Below are 20,304 nucleotides of genomic sequence, written 5' to 3' on the forward strand. Positions count from 1 at the left end.
TGTTTCATCTTTGTCCCTATATAGTTATGCTATGTACTATGAAAATCTGCTACGCCATCAGCATCAATTATTATATACAAAAGAACAAGTAAGCCGGACACGTTCATTCTAAGAAAATGACACATGCATATACTTAAAACTAGAAATCGTGAAGTTTCACAATGAAATTCTACATGACATTGTACAGCATATGCATTTTTGCGAACGACTTTTCTTTTTCTCTCAGGAAATAAAGCAAATTCAAAGCAGTAAAGAAGATTCCGAGAAGAATTCTCAAGTCGATATTGATTGTCAGCTGGCAGACAAAAGTCACGAACTTTTGTTAGGTAAATCCGTTTGAAATTTATTTTGGTATAATTTTTTATTTTGTCTATAATATTATACTGATTGAAGTATTCAGACTGTGCCCAGCACTGGTGCCCAAAATCAAAACTAATTTCCAAACCATGTTAAGCATAGTGCCCTTATCGACTACTATACGGCTGGATATAGTGTCCGTTCTTGGGCACCGTGAGCAATTTTAGCCCCGTTTTATTGGTACGGCACGGCTGAAATGGGTACCCGTGCTCATTTCATATGTGCCCGGTCTTTGTTTTCGTAGCTTGATCATGCACTAATTAAGTTGAGTACGGGTACCCATTTCAGCCGTGCTGTGCCAATAAATTGAGTTTAGTGTAAATGGGGCTTTTATTTTGAAGTGTCTTGTTCAATGTAGGCGCCGGAAAATTATTAAACTTATTATTCCTTCACTTTAGAAATCACTGCACTGAGAGCAAAAATTAAAGAACTTTCGGATCAACTGACCAACCAGGTAAAACATTCATCCCCGAGAGGGAGGTTAAACCAGGGCCATGAGAAGCTCTGGCACAAACTGCATGTAAACTCCAATACCAATTCATGCAAGGGAGAACAACCTCGCGAGATTATCATATTCAGAATAAACCGCATGCTGTGGAAACTACTCGGTAGCGCGGAAAGACAGTTAGTAAAATTTTTCAGTCTTACAAAAATGAGGTCTGATATGACCGTTATTTTGTACGTAGCTACCAAACTGCAAAACCATAATTTTTATAGGAAAGTGAAATACGGGAACGTTTAACAAAAGATTACAACACTCTTGTACGAGGATTGTTCTCGCGCTGTTTTTCTATCAAGAATAAGTTCGAAGAATTCAGGTTAGTTCACTCACGTTAACTTTTTTTCTGCATGCAACTTTAGCACGAAATGCGATATTTTCTTGGAGTAGGGGATTGCGCGCTCTTCAAATAATAACTATAATAATAAGTTGATTGTACTGGGGCCGGTTTGCATATGAATCCTAGTTGACTCAGAAATACATCACTCTGATTGGCCAATTCTGTCCTTCTAACTAGTCTTTTATGCAACTGGCCCCTGGTAGTTATACACTAGGTTCCTCGCGAGAGTGTTTATTTAATAGAATTTTGTTCCACGTATATATTATATGATTATTTAAGAGGCTCGTTGTATGATGATGTTCTTGAAAGTCTCAGTGATGTTCGACGTCAAGCTATGGAAAACATGAGAAAAATTAGAGAGAGGACTGGTACATTAAAAGGTGAGATGGTCACACCGATTGATTTTATGAGCCGTATAATTCAATCATCTTTTTATCATAAAACCACCTATGCAAAGCGCCACGGTTTGTCGCTATAGTAAAACTTAAAAGCGGGGCGAATCTTTTATGATTCCCTCTGGCACCATTTTTGACCAAGGTCGTCACTGAAAATAGGAAAATGCATCAGCAACTTATAGGAAAGTTTATGCTTTGTATCCTGCATGAAGCGTCACGGTAACGACATACGTGATACTAACCTGAGCTTAATCTTACTTTACAGATGATGTTGAAACTGAATCCAGTATCCATCTTGCGAGAGCAGAGAGAATCAGGGCTTACCAGGAGGAGAACAAACATTTAGGAGCTTTGGTAAATAAATTTGAAACTAGACTTGAACATTGATCATGATGAAAAAGGAAAATTCCGATGAGTTATCATAACGGGATAATCCAATTTCAGTCAGTGTTTTGATTGCTACTGGAGTAGCATAAAAAAGGACTAGGTTACGCAAGGTAAACTATCCTCCTGGTGAAGGAACACCTGCAGTAGAGGACTGGGTTGTATTTGAGCGTTAAAAGAACGTTCTTGAAAATGATCACTAGCTGCAATATCTCTAACGTGCTGTGCATGAGGATATACCACTGTTAAGTAGTTACCTTAAGTTATCATCTTTTCTTTGTTGAAAATGATCACCAGGGTAAACCCATAAGATAATTTTCCTTCTAGTTTTATAAAGTGAAGACTTTGAACTTTTGGAAAAACACTCGATTGAGTTCTCATCATTTCGAAACAGTGAGTCATTATTGTTACAGTTTTCCACGGTTTAGAATGTTGTTGTATCCGAAGTTTTAGTAATACCAAAAAAGATAAGATCCTTTTTGCAACAATTTTCTTAGGTGACAAGTTTAAGAGACGAGGCGGACAGGGCGAAAAAAGAATGTCTCGATATCAAAAAGATGACTCAAGAGAAAGAATTGTTGTTAATCCAAGAGCAAACTGCTTTAAGGAAGGTTAGGAATTATTACATGGCCAGTGTTTAGTTTCTGTGTCACGAATTTTGGCAGGAAAACGTTCAAAACATCAAATATATTGGCGTACCATACTGCGAAAGTCGTGTATTGGATAATTGTTTTACTTATATGTTTGCTTGTAGGAGAGGATTAGACTACATGATTTGTCTGCATGTCATTATGTTTCATTTCGTTATCTTGTTAACGAAATCATATTATTTTCTCAGGCTTTGGAACAAGTCGAGAAAGAAGCTCATACTCTCAAGAAGAAACTTTCACACGAGCAGAAGGCAAAACTTCAAAAAACTCACGCTCGGATTCAAGAAGCAAGAAGTTCAAAACAAATGGAGCTTGCCAAGTCAACAAATATTGATAAGTTGGTGAGTATTAGTATAACATATATCAATAGTTTTTTCATAATTCGTGCGTGAATGTATATTCGGAGTTGGGGTATTCATAGCCTAACCAATAACCAAGATATAACCAATCATCTCCTCCTGTTTTTCTCCTATAGATATCTGATTTAGACGAACGCGAAGACCAGCTCAGGGCACTCACAGGTAAAAAGAAAATCTTCACGGATTCTCCATTGTTGATTGTGTGTCAAAATATCAGTAAATACTTTTCGACAAAGCTTGCAGAGAATGCTTTAAATTTTCACTTTCCTGTGCACATCAATAGCGAACTTACTTCGGGATCAGAAAAAGAATTCACTGGTCAAAGAACATTCTAAAAAGGTAGGAAAGTTAACTGATTCGGTGCTTCCACGAAATCTCTGGGAGATCTTCCTAAGAGACAATGCACTACATATTCATATGTTGGTAACTATTTTTAATAATGTCACTATTGGCTTATGAAATAAATTTTAGACGAAAAAGTTATTACAACAGCAACTCGAACATGAAAGAAATCTTAAACTTGGTGCATTTGAGAGAGTGGACGAGCTGCAGCGTCAGGTAAATAAGTATTCTTAGGTTTCGTGTGAGAGGAGTCAACTTGAAATCAGGACTCGCTATTTGGAATGAGTTTGAACATGTCACTGACAAGAATATTAGTAAGAGCAGTACATTAGTAGAAGCAGTATATTAAAGCCTGGTTTTCATATACCGTAATTCATCGACGATGGCTATATATTAGCCATTTCCCAATCGAGCAGGGTATTAGGTCTATTCGCGAACCGCAAAGCATCTATGGACTGTTTGGAGAGACAAATGATTTCAGACTTATATTTCCTGTCCCTCTAAACAGTCCATAGATGCTTTGCGGTTGCAACTCGACCTAGTACCCTGCATGCTCGATTGGAAAATGGCTAATTGTCGGTGGTCATTGATGCATAAAATCCTTTGTCTATCGAAGGAAATTATATACTTCATTGATCACCGACAATAGATCGTTGACCATCGCCAATGAATTACGACATACTGAAAACCAGGCTTAAAGTTCGCTTGTAATAATTCTATATTCTAGGTATATGACTATGAACAAGTTTATGAGTTACCTCTCAATACACGACCACAGACTACACCACGTAAGTTGCTATTCTTTTGAAAAAAAACAGAAAACTCTAAAAATCGAATGGAGTGCAAGCTACGCCTCTAAAAATTGCAACACAATATGTCAGGTATAAGTTGCCTAAAAGTCACTTGTAGCTATGGCAAGTTCCTTCTCCTACTCACAGGGACACGCATCATATTGTGCACTCCAACAGCATTTTTGTGATGTTATTTCATTGTTCTTAGCTTCTTTGCTGCCTCCAACCTCAAACTCCCGTTTAACGTCGGGTAACCATGGCAACCATTTAACCAATGAGAGAGCACGTCGTAGGGCTTTTTCAAGTAAAATATATACCAGTGCCCCGGCGCAAGCGACCATCATACTCGGGCAATCTGTGGTCACCAAATTCTTAGAAGATTGGCAATACGATTACATCATTGCCTATATATAGACAAGACTACGCAGGTGATATCATCGTGTATCCATCTTCTAATGATATGAGACAAGTTTCATGTTCGAGAACCATTCTAATATCTCCAATGTGGAAAGAAATCTACATGTGTGATGGAAACATCAGGGTAAAACGACTTGAGACTTGACGATGACTGCTTTATTATCCAAAAAATGGATTGCCGGAAAGTTGCAAGGAGACCTTTGGCTTAGCTATACGGCAAACGGCTATTTTTGTTAGGTTTTTTTATATGTTTATGTTTAAGATTAATGCACCAGTTTTCTAGACCTGGCATTTGTTTTGAAGATTTGAAGGTATGCCGTGGTTATAAGAGGTATGCCGTGAACGTCAAGCTAAAGTAAAGATCTCTAATGTGTAACTGTGAACATATATATAAAATAAACTGTGTATCCTTTTGTTTTGTATTAGCAATTGGTGGTTGGTAGACGAAACACCGTGGATGTAAATAGTATAATAATTATAATGCCTTTTTGCATTTGATGTAAGCCGGTAGTGTGGGGCGCAGTTAGAACGATAATTGGGCGCGGGGGTTATTTATTCATATACTCAGTTCTGCTCGACGTAATTCTATTGAAAACTTGTAAACTTACAAAAGAAATGAATATAGAATAATCCCCCCCCCCAATTATCGTTATGTTCTAGCCACGCCACTTACAATTGCAGTGTGAACTAAGTATATTTATTGCAGTGCGAACTAAATATATTTAAACAATGCACGGTTCGTGTTTTGAAAAATTGTGAAAACGTTACTCTCACCACGAAGTCGCGAAATATCTCGGTCTCGGGGAACGAGTTGCATTAAATAAAGTTTACTCTCTCGCCACGAAGTCGCAAAATATCTCGGTCTCGAGGAACGAGTTGCATTAAATAAAGTTGTTGTGAGCCGACAAAAAATTTTCAAACCAAGTTCGTTTGATATAATTAGTAACAGTATTTTTTGTATGAAAAAGATAGTGGACAAAAAACGAATTGAAAAAAAACAACAAAAGAGACCATCGAGCTCTTTGCCTCTCGCTGACAGCAATGCCTCAAAGCATGCGAAGACTGGCGAACCAGTTGCGATATACATAGATTACAAGCTTACCCAGCACTTAGCGAAAGGAGGCCAAAGGACAGTTGCTATAGCAAGAACTCCGTCCATTGCTCACATTATAAGGTGGAGATGCACTACGGCTCCCAGACAATGATGTACGTGCACCTAACCGTTACGTCCCAGTGAGCAACAGAGTGAGCTTAATCCACAAGCCTAGCGCGTGCATAGGACGCATCGCATCGGCCACGGTGGCATGCCTTGAGAGCGAAGATAGATTTAACGTATTTAAGCTTTTCCTGGTCTCGGGAGGCCGTCTCTAACAAGTATGTGCATAGAAAATGACTAATAAGGCACACGCTTGGAAATTACAGGATTTAATTAAAGCCTAAATGTTTTTTAAGTGTTTTTAGCGAGAAAATAATACGTCCAATGCGATAATTTTGGTATTTTAATATTCTTTTGGTGTTTTTAAACAATCCTTGTTGGTTGAAAACTCCGTATAAATTACTGAACGGCTCAGTTTGATAAAATATTTTGATAATTCCTGATTCGCCGGGTACGAGTAGGGCCTAAACTCCGTTCTATTTTCAAAGATATTGAAGTCGGATCTTTCTTCCTTATTTCAAGATAAAAATCTGTTGTTTGCTGCATTTAAAAAAAGGGAGGAAAACGTTGTTCAAAATTGACCCATCAAGAGTCCAATCGGAAGATCAGAAGTTGGACTTCCGCGTGTCTCCAAAGTTTCACATTTTTATTCTGTACATGTTTCACTTTCAGGGTATTAAAGTTTTATCTTCACGCTTGATTTCAAAAAAATAGTCGGTTTGTTGTGTGGGTTTTGAAACGGCATTCAAAGTTGGCTATCTTTAAAATAGGGAACTGGGAAACCGGGGAGTAGAGGCACCGGGCAAACCAGGGGAACGGTGGAACAAGAAAACAGGGGAACCAGTGCATGGAGTGGGGAAAGGAGAATTGGGAATTCCCCGTTGCCCCGTTCTCTAGTCCTCCCGGTCCCCCCATTCCTTTGCTCCCCGGTTTTCCGTTCCCCTGTCCCCGGTTTCCTATTTTAAAAGATAGCCCGATCAATTAATCAAACGCGTCGCGCGCCGAATTTTTATCGTTGTTTACTAGCAGCCAACGGGACGTTCAGCCCTACACAAGGTTACGTTCAGTCCTACACAACTTTATGTTCACAGATGCAACCCATACATCACATATGCATATTTCGTGAATAGATATTAATTATACCAATGCAGACAACAGTTAATGGAAGGGGGAACATTTCACAGCATAGAAAGTGTCGTTCTTTGTCGATACTACAGAAGACTTACCTTGAAGTTGTTTACCACTGTCTCTGATTGAATATGCAGTGATGATTTGAGTGACAGTTTTTACTGATATTGTCAACTCTTAGAACTGTCAACTCATTAGAACTGGCTAATCAAAACATACGCATTTATTCAGTAAACAACCTACTGGCGAAAAAGTGCGCGAATAGGCCAACGTAACGTTAAATGTATCGTTGAGTGGGGGTGAACGTAACGTTGAGCAGAGGTTAAAATCCCGTTGACTGGTAATAAACAACGATAAAAATTTGGCGCGCGACGCGTTTGATTGCAAATGGCAGTAAAAGGAATTTTCATTTCGTGGAAAAGAATATTTGTTTATGTCATGTGGAAGCTTTCGAGAATGTTACAATTTTTTAAAAACCAAAAGTTTTACTTTGCTGTCAGCTTTAATTTGAGACGGGAAAATGGCAGAAAACGCTGATATTAAGCCAGCAATTATATCCAACAATGAATTCGCAAGTGATGTGGCTTCCTCCAATTTTGATGTAAGCACTGAAGATTTTGCAAACGCAAGGGCAATGCCTTTAACAGAAGATGAGACGATGAGATACTGCAAGCATTGCGATTACCAAGCTCCAGATTGGCCGGTAAATTCATTTAGACGATTGTACATATAGTATGCATGCTTAGGAAATCATTTGGCATTTATAGACAGAGTAAAAATGTAAAATGCTAAAGTTAGGCACATATGGGTGCATTGTAAGCTAATCGGTTAACAAGAGACACTGACAAGTAGTTTTGTTAAGCTCTTGGCCTGCCATTGAAAATTTAAGCCTTTCAATATTGTCCTTCAATTTTAGTTGTTCGCGATTCATGTTCTCAAACCATCCCATGTGAAAAAAGTCGCAGAAGCTATGAAAGTCCGAGTTGCAATTGATCCTATTTTAATGTCCATCACCTGTGATGTACGTTTTTCAATGACAAATCTTTTTATGGTACTTCACATTACCCTCATTGACTGAGTGTGGTTTGGAATTGAAATTTTCACCATGCTTCAAACTTTGACACTCAGATAACCCTCTTTGATGGGATAAAAGATATATAACTTGTAACTTGTTCACTTGTTTAGGTATGCAATGTTACTTGCAGCGGTCATATACCTTGGAATGCCCATTTGATGGGTTCAAAGCATCGAAAGGTGAGCTGTCTGAATATAATAACAAGTTGTTTGAGAGTTGAGACCTGGATGGTTAGTTGTAAATTAAAGATGTTTTTTTGGTCTTATATTAAAACTTCTTACAATGAAAGAAAACATAGAATATATTGACACTGTAAACTCTTGTCCCCTTAGGCCATACAAGAGAACCAGGGTGGAGGTATGTAAAATATTCACAGTACTATAAATAGTGATGATGCATATGACTAAGGTGTATGAGTTGATATTGTAATAGTGCTACTACTCTTAGTTACAAAAAAAATTAGCTTGACCATGGTGAAACATGCAGACCTAATGTCTGCAAGCTCATTTGTTAGCTTGCCTGGTTAATACGGCAACTTTCACCATCACAATATACAACTTTATATATAAACATATAGAGTCCTTATAACCCTAGCTAGCTAGGCTTGCCAGCACTTCTCTAGCCATCTGAGAATTTGCAATGAGAAGAAAGCAATGCAAGTAAACTGGAAGTACATTGTGTGAGCTTTTGCCAAATAATGAATTTTCACAGGTGGACCAATTACAACTAGGATATCTGAAAACGATCACAATAGAAAACCTTATGAGAAAAATCCACAAAACAGGCAACTGCATCTGAAAAATGTTGAACCACCTGATGAAAATGATTTTAACAATTACCCAGATCCACTAATAGGTGAGTGGATTTTCTAATCGCTATTTGTCTTAATAAACTAAAAATGGATGACAATATATCCATGGACAATTTGTTGGAAACATTTAAACTTGCCAACAGTATGTGTTCCCAAAAGAGTGTAGCAAGCTTTTAAAAGTAGCAGTTTTTTTTAATTTTTGAATCACATGATTGAACAAATGATGATAATTATTAGATCTGTCATGTGTGGTGATAAATATATATATATATATATATATATATATATATATATATATATATATATATATATATATATTGCAACATTATAGGCTTGGAATATGTGTCAGAAACAGAAGGTCGTGGTATAATTCCATGGTATCATTGTTCATTATGTGATGTAAAATTTGATAACAATCTCAAGTTTGCTCATTTGATTGGTCAAAAACACCGAATTGCAGTTCTGGTATGTTTATATACATCATCATGTTGGAATTGCCTAATTGCATTTATTAGTAATACAAAATTTGTATGACGGTTTAATTAAAGAACTGTACAATTTGCTTAACCAATTTTAAAAAATCCCATGTAGCTTTCCAACCATTTCAAGGTATTTTGCACTGAATTTTGAAATTTAGAAAAACTGACGAAATTACGAAAATTACCTTAATTTTCTCTCAAATTTTGAAATTCATCAATTTAAAAAAACCCGTAATTTACCTCAGTAATTTTCCTCAATTCGGTTCACAATACCTCAAACTGTTGGAAACTACATGTAATTTGGTTTAACATGGGGCGAAAATGTTCAGAACTAAGCACGTGTTGCATTCTTTCATTAAAACAATACATTTGAACAAATAAAACCATACCAATTTTTTACAATTTCACAATTCGATTGATAATGGCTCGAAATGGTTCAAAACTAACTACAATTGCATTCTTTCATGAAAGCAATACATATCAACACATAAAATCATACTTTGTTGAATTTCAAAATTTCAGGCAAATCGGCAACGGGGGACGAAAGGAAAAATCGCATTTTCGTCATTTTTTTGAAGTCTCGAAATTCGGTTCAAAATACCTCAAAATGCTTCTATGCTGTTTTTGAAATTTTGAAATTCGATTGAAAATACCTCAAACTGCTTCAAAACTAAGTAAGAATTGCATTTCTTCATGAAAAGAATACATATGAACACATAGTCATAGAATCATACTTTCATGAATTTCAAAATTTCATGGAATCGGTAATGGGGAACATTGAAATGTGTTTATAGAAATTAAGCGTCCTCACTTGATCGTGGGATTAGATTCAAACACGATGAAACGCTCTGAAATAACTCCGATACTACTCGAGCTGGCGAGAAATTTGGAACAAGAGGAAGGCCGACAAGAAGTGAAAAAAAATTCCGGAAATACCAACCACATGGTCTGTTGAGATTTTTTCTATAACGAACTCTATGGTAGTGTCACTATGTTTACAGTAAAATTTCAAAATAGGTGATATACTATATATAATAGATAAACGTGGCAACTCTCAATTAGGTGAGGGTTGCGGCAAATATTCCTACAAATTTTTATTCAGATACGACTTTTAAAATTCGCATTCTCCAATTCACTTCTGATGGATGTTTTATGGTCTGTTCACTTGTAATGTTTATGAGCAGCATATCAACTAAACCAATGCGGTATACTGCTCTGTCAATATAATAGTTAAGAGACTACATTCCATATATCATAAGTGAATTGAATGGTGTGGACAAACTTTTTGTTAACGTAATTTTCTTGTTAGGTCGAGGGGCACAGCGGGGTAGAGGGGCAATCGAGGCACAACGCGAGGATTAACGAGGGGACGTGGTAACAGAGGGATGTCACACACTCAGGGAAGAGGGTATAACGTGGGTTCGTATCCAAACCAGCCTGGCCAAGGAGGACGCTCAACATATAACGAATCGCTGAGCAATTTCGCATACAATTCAAGTAATGTTGGTCCAGACTATGGCTTAAACTATCCACAAAGGTCAGTTTAGTGCAGGGCTTTTATAAATTGTTTTGCAACATCCCTTTTTCAGTGCTAGCACCTAGATAAACTTAATACCTTGGTAAACTGTTCTATTAGGAACAATATATTATTTATCTAGTGTCACTACAGGAGCAAACTTAACTAAACTAACTTTATACTGACACATGTAGCTCTATCAGTTTTAAACTATGCTAATCAAATGATATCATCCCTAATTAACAAATAAACCTTCTTATATCATCCAGCTATGAGACTGAACACATCCACCATGGTGGTAGTTCCTCTTATCATAGAGGTGGTGGACAGGCATATTCTGCTCAACCACACCCCAGTGGTCAAGTCTACCCCATGGCAAATACCAACAGGGCACCGAAAACCTTGGACACTCGTAAAGAACACCTTAAGGTATATTGAAATGATTACTGAAGTACACAGTCTGCTATGGTCAACAGTGAGCAATATTAAGAGTGGTTGAGACAAATTTCCAATCATTTTTCTAAATTTTGTTTTAGTCCGAAATCACAGCCAATTTAGCGGCCGCCCTTGGCGATTTGGTAAGTTGAAAATTGAATAAATTTTATTTACAGAGATGAGCGAAATTGAACTGATATGAATTTTGATGAAGCAGCGCTGGAGTGCTTGGAACAGTTTGTTAATTTGATATGATGTATTTTCCAGACAAAACTAGTTCACGACGAGGAAGATGCCTCAGTTGCTCTCCACGTTTCAAACGCTTTGACAGAATCGTTACTAAAGTATAGAATGAGTGGATTACAATGAATTGTCCATCATATGACTTCTACAGGAATCCATTTCGAAACCAAAGCTCAGACATATCCCTTGTGTCCCAGCTATGAGTCCAGGTGTGAGACAAATGTACTTGCTATAGTCAAACTTTGAAAAGTCGCCAAATGAATACTCAGCCTATCGCAGGCTGGAAAGAATTCCAATGGTATTAAACAGGGGCGTAGGAATGTGTACAGGATTGGGGACGGGCAACGTTGACTCAGCAAAAATTTTTGAAATTTGATTGCTTTAGATCCCCGGAAATGCCCATTTCTTTTTGGTTTAATTTATACTTCTTCAAAACAGCACAAGTCAAAAACGAATAAGTATAATTGTTAACCCTTCACTTTCGAGTGAAGTGCGCCAATATTTGCTGCCCATATGTATAAGTTGCGAGTCAACTGATCCGACAAAATTGGATAATCCTTTACCTACCAAAACAACTGTGAATGTAGAAAAATTTTAAACGTGGATATTGATACAATCATGCCGTGATTCATGCACATATATATGCATGTCACGGTTCTGGCATAACACTCACCCCGGAAGTTACATGTATACTATTGGAAATAACCACATGATATACGACAGTCCACAGGATATGAACGGAAAAGCCTTTAGGCTTTAAAGGACGTGGAAATGGTGATACGTCTATATATGGACATGCCACGCTATTTATTCGCCATTTTCACGTCCTCTTTGACGTTCACGTCCTCATCAGCTCCTGCTAAATCTGCCTATTGCTGAAGAGTGGCGAGTTTGTTACGATCAAATGCCGTTTTGTTTTTATACACACGTCGGTATGGCTTACAATATATTATTTGTTTGGCACTGTTTATACATTGTGATTATTTGTGCTAGCGGAAAAACAACAGCACAGATTGAAATCAAACGAGAAAGATATGATAAATTTATTCCTCAAAACTTACATTTGGAACGTCAGAAATCTAAGCAAAAAGCGGAAAATATGTGTAAGAGTTTCAAAGCTGAATGTGAAAATGATGAATGTAAATATTGCCAGTGTATTGAAGAGGATAGCAACACATTTCTGCTGTTAACTCCTACCACAGGCAATTGTACTAAAGACCAAGATATCATACGTGATTCAGGTGATGATGTAATGACTAATGTTTATCTGTTAGTATTGCTATTTTGAGTTAAATATTGAGGTATTGAAGAGTTTTAGATTGGCGTTTACAGCTAGGGCAACCCGCTGTTCCACTTTTGGGGTTATGTGGTCATGTTATTTACTAATTTCAATACCTCAAACTCATTCTACGCTTCCTTAAATCTCAGCTAAGCGGGATTATCCATATTGTTACGAAATGCGCATATATAATGTATTTAGCATTTTAAAAAAATAGAAGGTCAATATCGATGAGGAAATTACTTCGGGAACATGTCACATAAAATGACGTGTAAAGTAAATATTATTATTATGACCCTTCGGAATCACAAAATTCCTTTTTCTGTCATGAGGTGACAGCCCATGGGATTTCCTCCCAAACAATAATACTGTCGTACAAAGTATATATATATATATATATATATATATATATATATATATATATATATATATATATATATATATATATATATATATATATATATATATATATATATATATATATATGTATTCACCTTCTAGTACCAAATGAAAATTTTTTTCTTCGAAATCAAAATTACGGTAAATGTCTTACGGTAAATGGAAATCGGACTGAAAAAGTTTCTGGAACGAATTGCAGCTCGTCTCTAAATATGCGTTGGATATGGTTAAATGAAACGGGAAAAATCCAACTTATGAATGTTATGTCACTCCAGTGTCTTGAATTTGTCAAGTCTTTGTCTACATGTTCGCAAGAAGGAAGATGGGTTAGCCATTCAGTAGTTATGAAGCAATGTGATAGAACCAATCTGCATCAGCAAATAACACTGAAGACTGTGACAAATTATATATTTACCAAAATGTGCAGCGGCCAAACGAATTTTTACCTTCAAATCGATGAACGCAGTAAGAGAGCAATAAGTAAGACACACACCGCGGGACAGACTTGGAAAAACACGGATGAACATCTGAACTGGAAAACAACTATTTACAGAGGTAAGCATTGTATGTATACGTGCTGATATGCAGGGTTTATATATAAGCACGCGACAAATTTGGAGACAAGGGAAATAAAGATCTGAACTGGGAAAAAAGTCAGAACTGATTGTATATGCTTTATATGCATGGTTTTAAAGAGCAGAGTACTCAATCTTGCATATTCGGTAAAATACAATTTTTCTCTAAAAGTTTTTTCTTTAAAAATCAGAATTACCTTAAGATTTGAGTTGTCGACTTAGCAAACAATTTTTTCTATTTTCTATACCTCGAGAGATCGAAAGCTTCCTTCTAATTATTTGATATCCATTTCGATAGGTTGTTACCGTTTTCAAAACCAAAATTTCATGCTTTATCTGGACAAAGACAATTGCTCTAAGCCATGTACTCGAAATTTTTCTGCCCCAATCTTCTCTGAGAACTCGCAATGTAGCATTATATGGTCGAAATCTACCATCATGCGGAGTGATATGATGTGGCAGAAAGTTACGAAAATGACAAACAAGGAACCTATTCTCGTCAACAAAGTTTCAAAAGATCCTAGAATGTTAATGGTAAGAGTCATTAAAGGAAAATATAAATTTGTAATGGCAAGATAAATTATATAATCAAATGCTCATTATAAGTAACATTTTTTGGTTTGTTAGTGGCTGATTCGTTTTTATTTTTTCATAATTATACATCATGCTGCAGTTTTACACTCGCTAAAAACCCGCAACAATGACGATAGTTATATATTCCAACGAACTACTAATAATAGAAACGGGCTTAGCTCTTCTCTTTATGCCACGTGAATACGCTTGACGTGTCCTTTAAAGTGAACTCAATTCTATTAAACCTAGCTATACCGAGCTCAATAATTGCTTCTACAATTATTCATAGATCCAAGAAGAATCATTTGAAATCTTCAACAATTCAATTTCCTGTAAAAGTAAAACCCACGAGTCGAAAGGAGAGAATCACTGTTTGCTTCTCAAGTTCAAAAAATTGGTGGAACAGAATGTGAGTTCAATCCCGCACTGCGTTTCTGACGAATGCAGTCAATTTAAGTACTGTAATTTGGGTAAAACGCATGTAGTCATGTATAAATGCATGACTGAATAACTCTCGCGACATTCCCGCGCGCGTGTTTGGATCAAACCATCCAAACACGGTAACCATTCAGAATTTGTTTCATCTTCGGTGGTGCATTTTCTTTCTGGATGGTCATGGATGGCTGCTGTTTTTTGCTTAGACATTTTCCGAAGCATATTACATGCAGATTTATTCATATTTAGATACAGTTTAAAACTGATTACAATTCTGTTTTCTTTTTCGTAAATCGAAGAGGACAACAGAAAAAACCACGGCGATATTATCAACGACAACAGCAAAAGTGGCAGACACCACAGTGATATTAAAACCTGGAACAGGTGAAAAAAGTGTACTGGTCACTATCGTTATTACGGTCTCAGTCTCTGTGCTCATTATCGTTCTGGTGCTTGTCGTGGCCTATATTTATCGAAAAAGGTATCTAATTATCACTCCACGCATTCATGCACAAGAAAGCATCACAAGTTGCTAATTAATTGTAATTAAAGAAAAACAAACGTTAGATCTTCGAAACCAACGGTAAAAGCTAGTGAACCACGCCCGTGAAAATTGTGTCTGCCGTGAAAAATGCGATAACAAGACGTGCTTACATATAATTGAAGTCAATAGGTATATTTATTTTTTTTTCGCGGTCCTAATTCATATTTTAGCGTTTCCCGCAATCTAATTGGCTACGCGAGCAGTCCTTCGGCCTCGGGCTGTTTTTGAGACCTTGGGAAATATTTCCCTATACGAACCTCCAATCTGGTAAATAACATATATATATTGCATGATGGGGCAGGATGTCGAGTTGGGTTCATTACTACCGTTATCAGTTTACAAAAAACCCCATCCGAAACACTTGGTATATTATATCTGTTTTGATCCACACAGCTTCGTTGTAAATTTGAATATTTTTCAGTGTTATTTTCTGCGGTTATAAAAGAGAAATTTGAAAGCTGTTCGAGCTTCGGAAGAACCGCCCTCAAATTCACTATTAAAAATAAATAGTCATGGATCTTATAATCTATATATTCGTTTTTCTTTAAATAGATTTGTAAAAAACAGTAACAGAGAAAATTCAGGTAATTATCCTTCTTCCTTCACGGTTGATCCCGGGATTTATAGTTTACACGTCATATTTTGGGTATCACGTTTTCAGTTTGGCTCACGTCGTTGAGTTTCGTTTTTATAATTTTGTACATTTTGCATTTGTACCTAACAAACTCTTCTGCTGAATTTCCTTCATATTAAACAATCATGGAGTGTGTCTGTCATGGCAAGTTTTAAACTTAAAAGTAGCAAATAGCAATAAGTAAACCAGCAATTGCTACAGCCTTTCTCACGAAAACAAATGTATTAATTCGCTATAACCCACCACGTAACAAGGACTTTATGTAATTTTGGGGGGTAAATTCGTTACGTGAATGAGTTGTTAGTTATTCTGAAAGAATTATTGAAAGCACTCAAAATGGCGACTATTCGTCATCGACATGGTGGGGCAAAAAACAAGAGATGTAAAGAGATCTCTTCATCCTCCATAATAATTGCTAGCCGGGATAACATTCAACCCTAGTCCATTCTCTAAACTCACAATGTTGTATTAACGTAGCAGAAATGAAAAATATTTCCTTTTATATAGCAGATCAAAATACTTCACCGGTTGTTGAAGAGTTGCCAGAAATGCAAAACCTTTCTAACAACCAAGCAACTCCGATAGAATCTGAAATTTATGTTATACCAAGAGCAGAACAAGAATACCTGTATAAAAACACTAACCAGAGAATATCGTGTGCGCAATCCCAAGGTCCTGAGTACGAGAATCCAGGGAGCCCCAAATACGAATCTCCTGAAATCCACCCGAACCATCAATACGAGTATCCTTCTCTCGGTGCGACAGGAAAGAAAGATGTCGGTGTGAAGGACGGCGAGTATTTTCCACTTAGAAGGCCGCTATTTAAGAATGACGAAGATGATCTGTCCGGTTATACATCTCTTTTAAAACTGAATAGTTCACAAGGTCACAAGTAGGGAGCAACGTGATTGTTTACAGTGCGTATTTATAAGCAACCACCTTTTTTAAGGATTTTCATAATTAATTTTAAACATCGTTGATGAGCAATAACATTTTCAATCTATAAAAAATCTTTTATGAAGTTATTAAAGCAGCATTGGTATTAAAGGTACAGCTGCATGCTTACATGAGCCCGGTTACCTCAAACTAAACGAACAGTGATTGAAAGTCTTTATGAACAAGTTCTTGCTACTGTTGAGATGATTACACCACTACCACGATGATGATCAACCTCGTTTCCAGGTTACTCATACTGCTCAAATGTGGGCGGAATGGAAACCGTTGGAACAAGTTGGGATCATGTTATGTTATATGCATTTAAATACTTCAAAATCAAAATCGCGGCCAATTAAATGGGAACATGCTCCACAGTTCATTGTCTGATGAAAATCTTATAACTGTATGAGTGCGGCATATTTTTGAGATCTATATATTTCGGTTCTCACTTCTCAGTGGTTGAGATATTCTTTACATCCTATCACATTGGCAACCTTGTCTTGTGGGATCCTTTACTTCAACAAAACGATAGTTAGCTGAGGGTACCTAAATATCGAGGCAGGATTCAAGTCAGGACTCAAGTCTGGACTCGAGCCAGGACTCGAGTAAGGACTCGAGGTCAGGACTCGAGCCAAGGACTCGAGCCGAGTTTAATCGCTTTAATTTCATATACGGCTCAACATTAGGCGTTAAGTATTTCAGCACAAAACTCAGAAAAAGTAAGAAGCACTGGCTTCAATTTCCCCCCTGGATTATCATTCCAGTTTGTTTACAGTTCAATGGTTCTTCCCGTGTGCGGACAAATTTTAAGCGCTTTTGTTCATTCGTGCCAGAATAAAGTGCCACGAATACCATTTTTTGAATTCACAATTTTTAAATCGCTAAATGAATTCAAAAACAGATGCAAAACTTCTAGTTAGTCAGCAACATTGTATTGGTCGCATAGCGTTAGAAAGGCTAATTCTTTTACCATTACGGTGCATGCACCGTTAAATCGTAAAAATTTGCAAGTTAAAACAATGGTTAATAGAAACACAATGTGTTTTTATTCTCCATGCCATGGTCAGAAATGAAAATTAACGATTTGCATCCGATATTTTGGACAGCAATTATACCTGTTGGTTACGAGTTATGTTACCCCCAATTTTTATTTCATAAAATGATTTATTATAAAATCAACTATAATTATGTCATCCAAATATGGCGGATTGGTCGCATGGCGTGAGAAAGGTTAATTGACTCGAGTCCTTGACTCGAGTCCTGGCTCGAGTCCTGCCTTGAATCCTGACTCAAGCAATAGTATATCTCTAGTTAGCTACAGCATGAAAAATAGTGAACAAAGTCTGATATAAAGATAATGATAGCGTAGTACTGATAGTAGACCTTAAACCATTTATAGAAACCAGTTGATGATAGTTCGCTAGTAAAATATTAAGTGCCACAAAATATAAAGTGCCACAAAATCATAAATACGTTGGCTTTAGTTGATTTTCTGCCCATATATAAGTCAACTGAGAAGTGAATATAGACCAGTTCAGCTGGCATGCAAATTAAACCATTTCAGATGTGGTGACCATGGGATAGCCAATAAAACTTAACCATTTCGAACCATGTGATTTGAAATGGGTTAATTTGCATAGAAGCTGAAAAGGTCAATTGGATGCGACCAAATTGGATCATCTAGAAAAACCTTTACATAGCATCACATGCGTAAAATAAACTGTATTTCGTTTTGAACATTGCGTTATAAATCTTAATTAGCTGCACACATGAGAAAACTACAACATCCATAGGAGGGACTCTCTATTCCCCCAATAACAAATATTTTATGCGGTAGTACTCTGTACCTATCACCTTTGTTAGTATATCTGCCACCGACTGTGACCAGCACAAAGCAAAACAACTGTCAGAAACTTGTAAACATAGAAATCGTGAAATCGATATATTCATGCAAATGGCTCGTGTTTCACGTTTCTCGCAAAAGCCTTCAGAGCTGTCACATCCGAGGAATAACAAAGAAATATATGTAGAAACGTCATTACTTTAGTTCATACATTAGTTCGCTTGCTTGGAGTCCTCATTATTCAAGAGTGGCGACTTTGTTACAATCAAAGCCATTTTATTATGGCTTACAATTTCACTGAAATTTTGAAATTGGTGAAGGTATGGTTTTATTTCTTCAAATGTATTCTTTTAGTGAAAGAATGCAATTGTGCTTAGTTCTGAACCATTTCGACCCAATTTAAATCGAACTTTGAAATTTCAAAAAATTGACGAAAATTAGGATCTTTCTTTTAGTCCCCCGTGACCGATTTGCCTGAAATTTTGAAATTCAACAAAGTATGATTTTATGTGGTGCGGTTTTATTTCTTCAAATGTATTGTTTTCATGAAGAAATGCAATTGTGCTTAGTTCTTAACCATTTCTAACCATTTCAAACAGAATTTCAAAATTTAAAGAAAAACAAAGAAAATTAGGATTTTTCCTTTGGTCCTCCGTTACCGATTTGCCTGAAATTTTGAAATTCAACAAAGTATGATTTTATATGTTCAAATATTTTGTTTTCATGAAAGAATGCAATTGTAGTTAGTTTTGAAAAATTTCGAGACATTATCAATCGAACTTTGAAATTTCAAAAAATTGACGAAAATTAGGATTTTTTCTTTGGTCCCCCTTGCTGATTTTTCTGAATTTCATTCTTCCATGAAAACAATATACTTGAACACATAAAATCATACTTTAAAACTAACTACAATTGCATTCTTTCATGAAAACAATACATTATACAATATGAAAACAATTGGGACCAAAGGAAAAATCCTAATTTTCGTCAACTTTTTGAAATTTCAAAATTCGATTGATAATGGTTCGAAATGGTTCAAAACTAACTACAATTGCATTCTTTCATGAAAACAATATATTTGAACACACAAAATCATACTCTGTTGAATTTGAATATTTCAGGCAAATCGGCAACGGGGGACCAAAGAAAAATCCTAATTTTCGTCAATTTTTTGAAATTTGAAAATTCGATTGATAATGGCTCGAAATGGTGCAAAACTAACTACAATTGCATTCTTTCATGAAAACAATATATTTGAACACATAAAATCATATTTTGTTGAATTTCAAAATTTCAAGCAAATCGGCAACGGGGGACCAAAGAAAAAATCCCAATTTTCGTCAACTTTTTGAAATTTCAAACTTCGATTGATAATGGCTCGAAATGGTTCAAAACTAACTACAATTGCATTCTTTAATGAAAACAATACATTTGAACACATAAAATCATACTTTGTTCCATTTGAATATTTCAGGCAAATCAGCAACGGGGGACCAAAGGAAAATCCTATATTTCGTCAATTTTTTGAAATTTGAAAATTCGATTGATAATGGCTCGAAATGGTGCAAAACTAACTACAATTGCATTCTTTCATGAAAACAATATATTTGAACACATAAAATCATATTTTGTTGAATTTCAAAATTTCAAGCAAATCGGCAACGGGGGACCAAAGGAAAAATCCTAATTTTCGTCAATTTTTTAAAATA

The 20,304-nt window shown here is 36.2% G+C and overlaps 2 protein-coding genes across 2 annotated transcripts in view; both read left to right on the forward strand.

Annotated features, from left to right (window-relative positions):
* Positions 1–4,531, forward strand: part of LOC114533501 — a 28,081-nt gene extending 23,550 nt beyond the window's left edge. Inside the window, exons 52-65 of the mRNA XM_028555031.1 lie at positions 25–88; positions 227–326; positions 756–811; positions 1,075–1,175; positions 1,476–1,576; positions 1,857–1,945; positions 2,303–2,368; positions 2,473–2,586; positions 2,814–2,966; positions 3,101–3,146; positions 3,268–3,323; positions 3,456–3,542; positions 4,054–4,114; positions 4,326–4,531. Of these exons, the coding sequence (XP_028410832.1) occupies positions 25–88; positions 227–326; positions 756–811; positions 1,075–1,175; positions 1,476–1,576; positions 1,857–1,945; positions 2,303–2,368; positions 2,473–2,586; positions 2,814–2,966; positions 3,101–3,146; positions 3,268–3,323; positions 3,456–3,542; positions 4,054–4,114; positions 4,326–4,531 (1,300 nt within the window). The remainder of the gene's footprint in view (positions 1–24; positions 89–226; positions 327–755; positions 812–1,074; positions 1,176–1,475; positions 1,577–1,856; positions 1,946–2,302; positions 2,369–2,472; positions 2,587–2,813; positions 2,967–3,100; positions 3,147–3,267; positions 3,324–3,455; positions 3,543–4,053; positions 4,115–4,325) is intronic.
* A 5,993-nt stretch (positions 4,532–10,524) lies between these two features.
* Positions 10,525–12,778, forward strand: LOC114533562. Its single transcript, XM_028555096.1, has 4 exons — positions 10,525–10,720; positions 10,969–11,128; positions 11,236–11,277; positions 11,402–12,778. Exons 1-4 carry the CDS (start codon positions 10,569–10,571, stop codon positions 11,501–11,503), a joined length of 456 nt encoding a protein of 151 aa, XP_028410897.1. The 5' UTR covers positions 10,525–10,568; the 3' UTR covers positions 11,504–12,778.
* The last annotated feature ends 7,526 nt before the right edge of the window (positions 12,779–20,304 follow it).

This window comes from Dendronephthya gigantea, unplaced genomic scaffold (assembly GCF_004324835.1).
Source record: "Dendronephthya gigantea isolate DGI-Jeju-01 unplaced genomic scaffold, DenGig_1.0 000092F, whole genome shotgun sequence".
Lineage (NCBI taxonomy): Eukaryota > Metazoa > Cnidaria > Anthozoa > Malacalcyonacea > Nephtheidae > Dendronephthya > Dendronephthya gigantea.

Bases quoted from the DNA above. Each gene is read 5' to 3' on its own strand.
- LOC114533562 (XM_028555096.1), top strand. From the start codon at position 10,569: ATGTCACACACTCAGGGAAGAGGGTATAACGTGGGTTCGTATCCAAAC. The intron at 10,721-10,968 runs GTCAGTTTAGTG...TATATCATCCAG, and splicing joins GGCTTAAACTATCCACAAAG to CTATGAGACTGAACACATCC. The intron at 11,278-11,401 runs GTAAGTTGAAAA...TGTATTTTCCAG, and splicing joins CGGCCGCCCTTGGCGATTTG to ACAAAACTAGTTCACGACGA.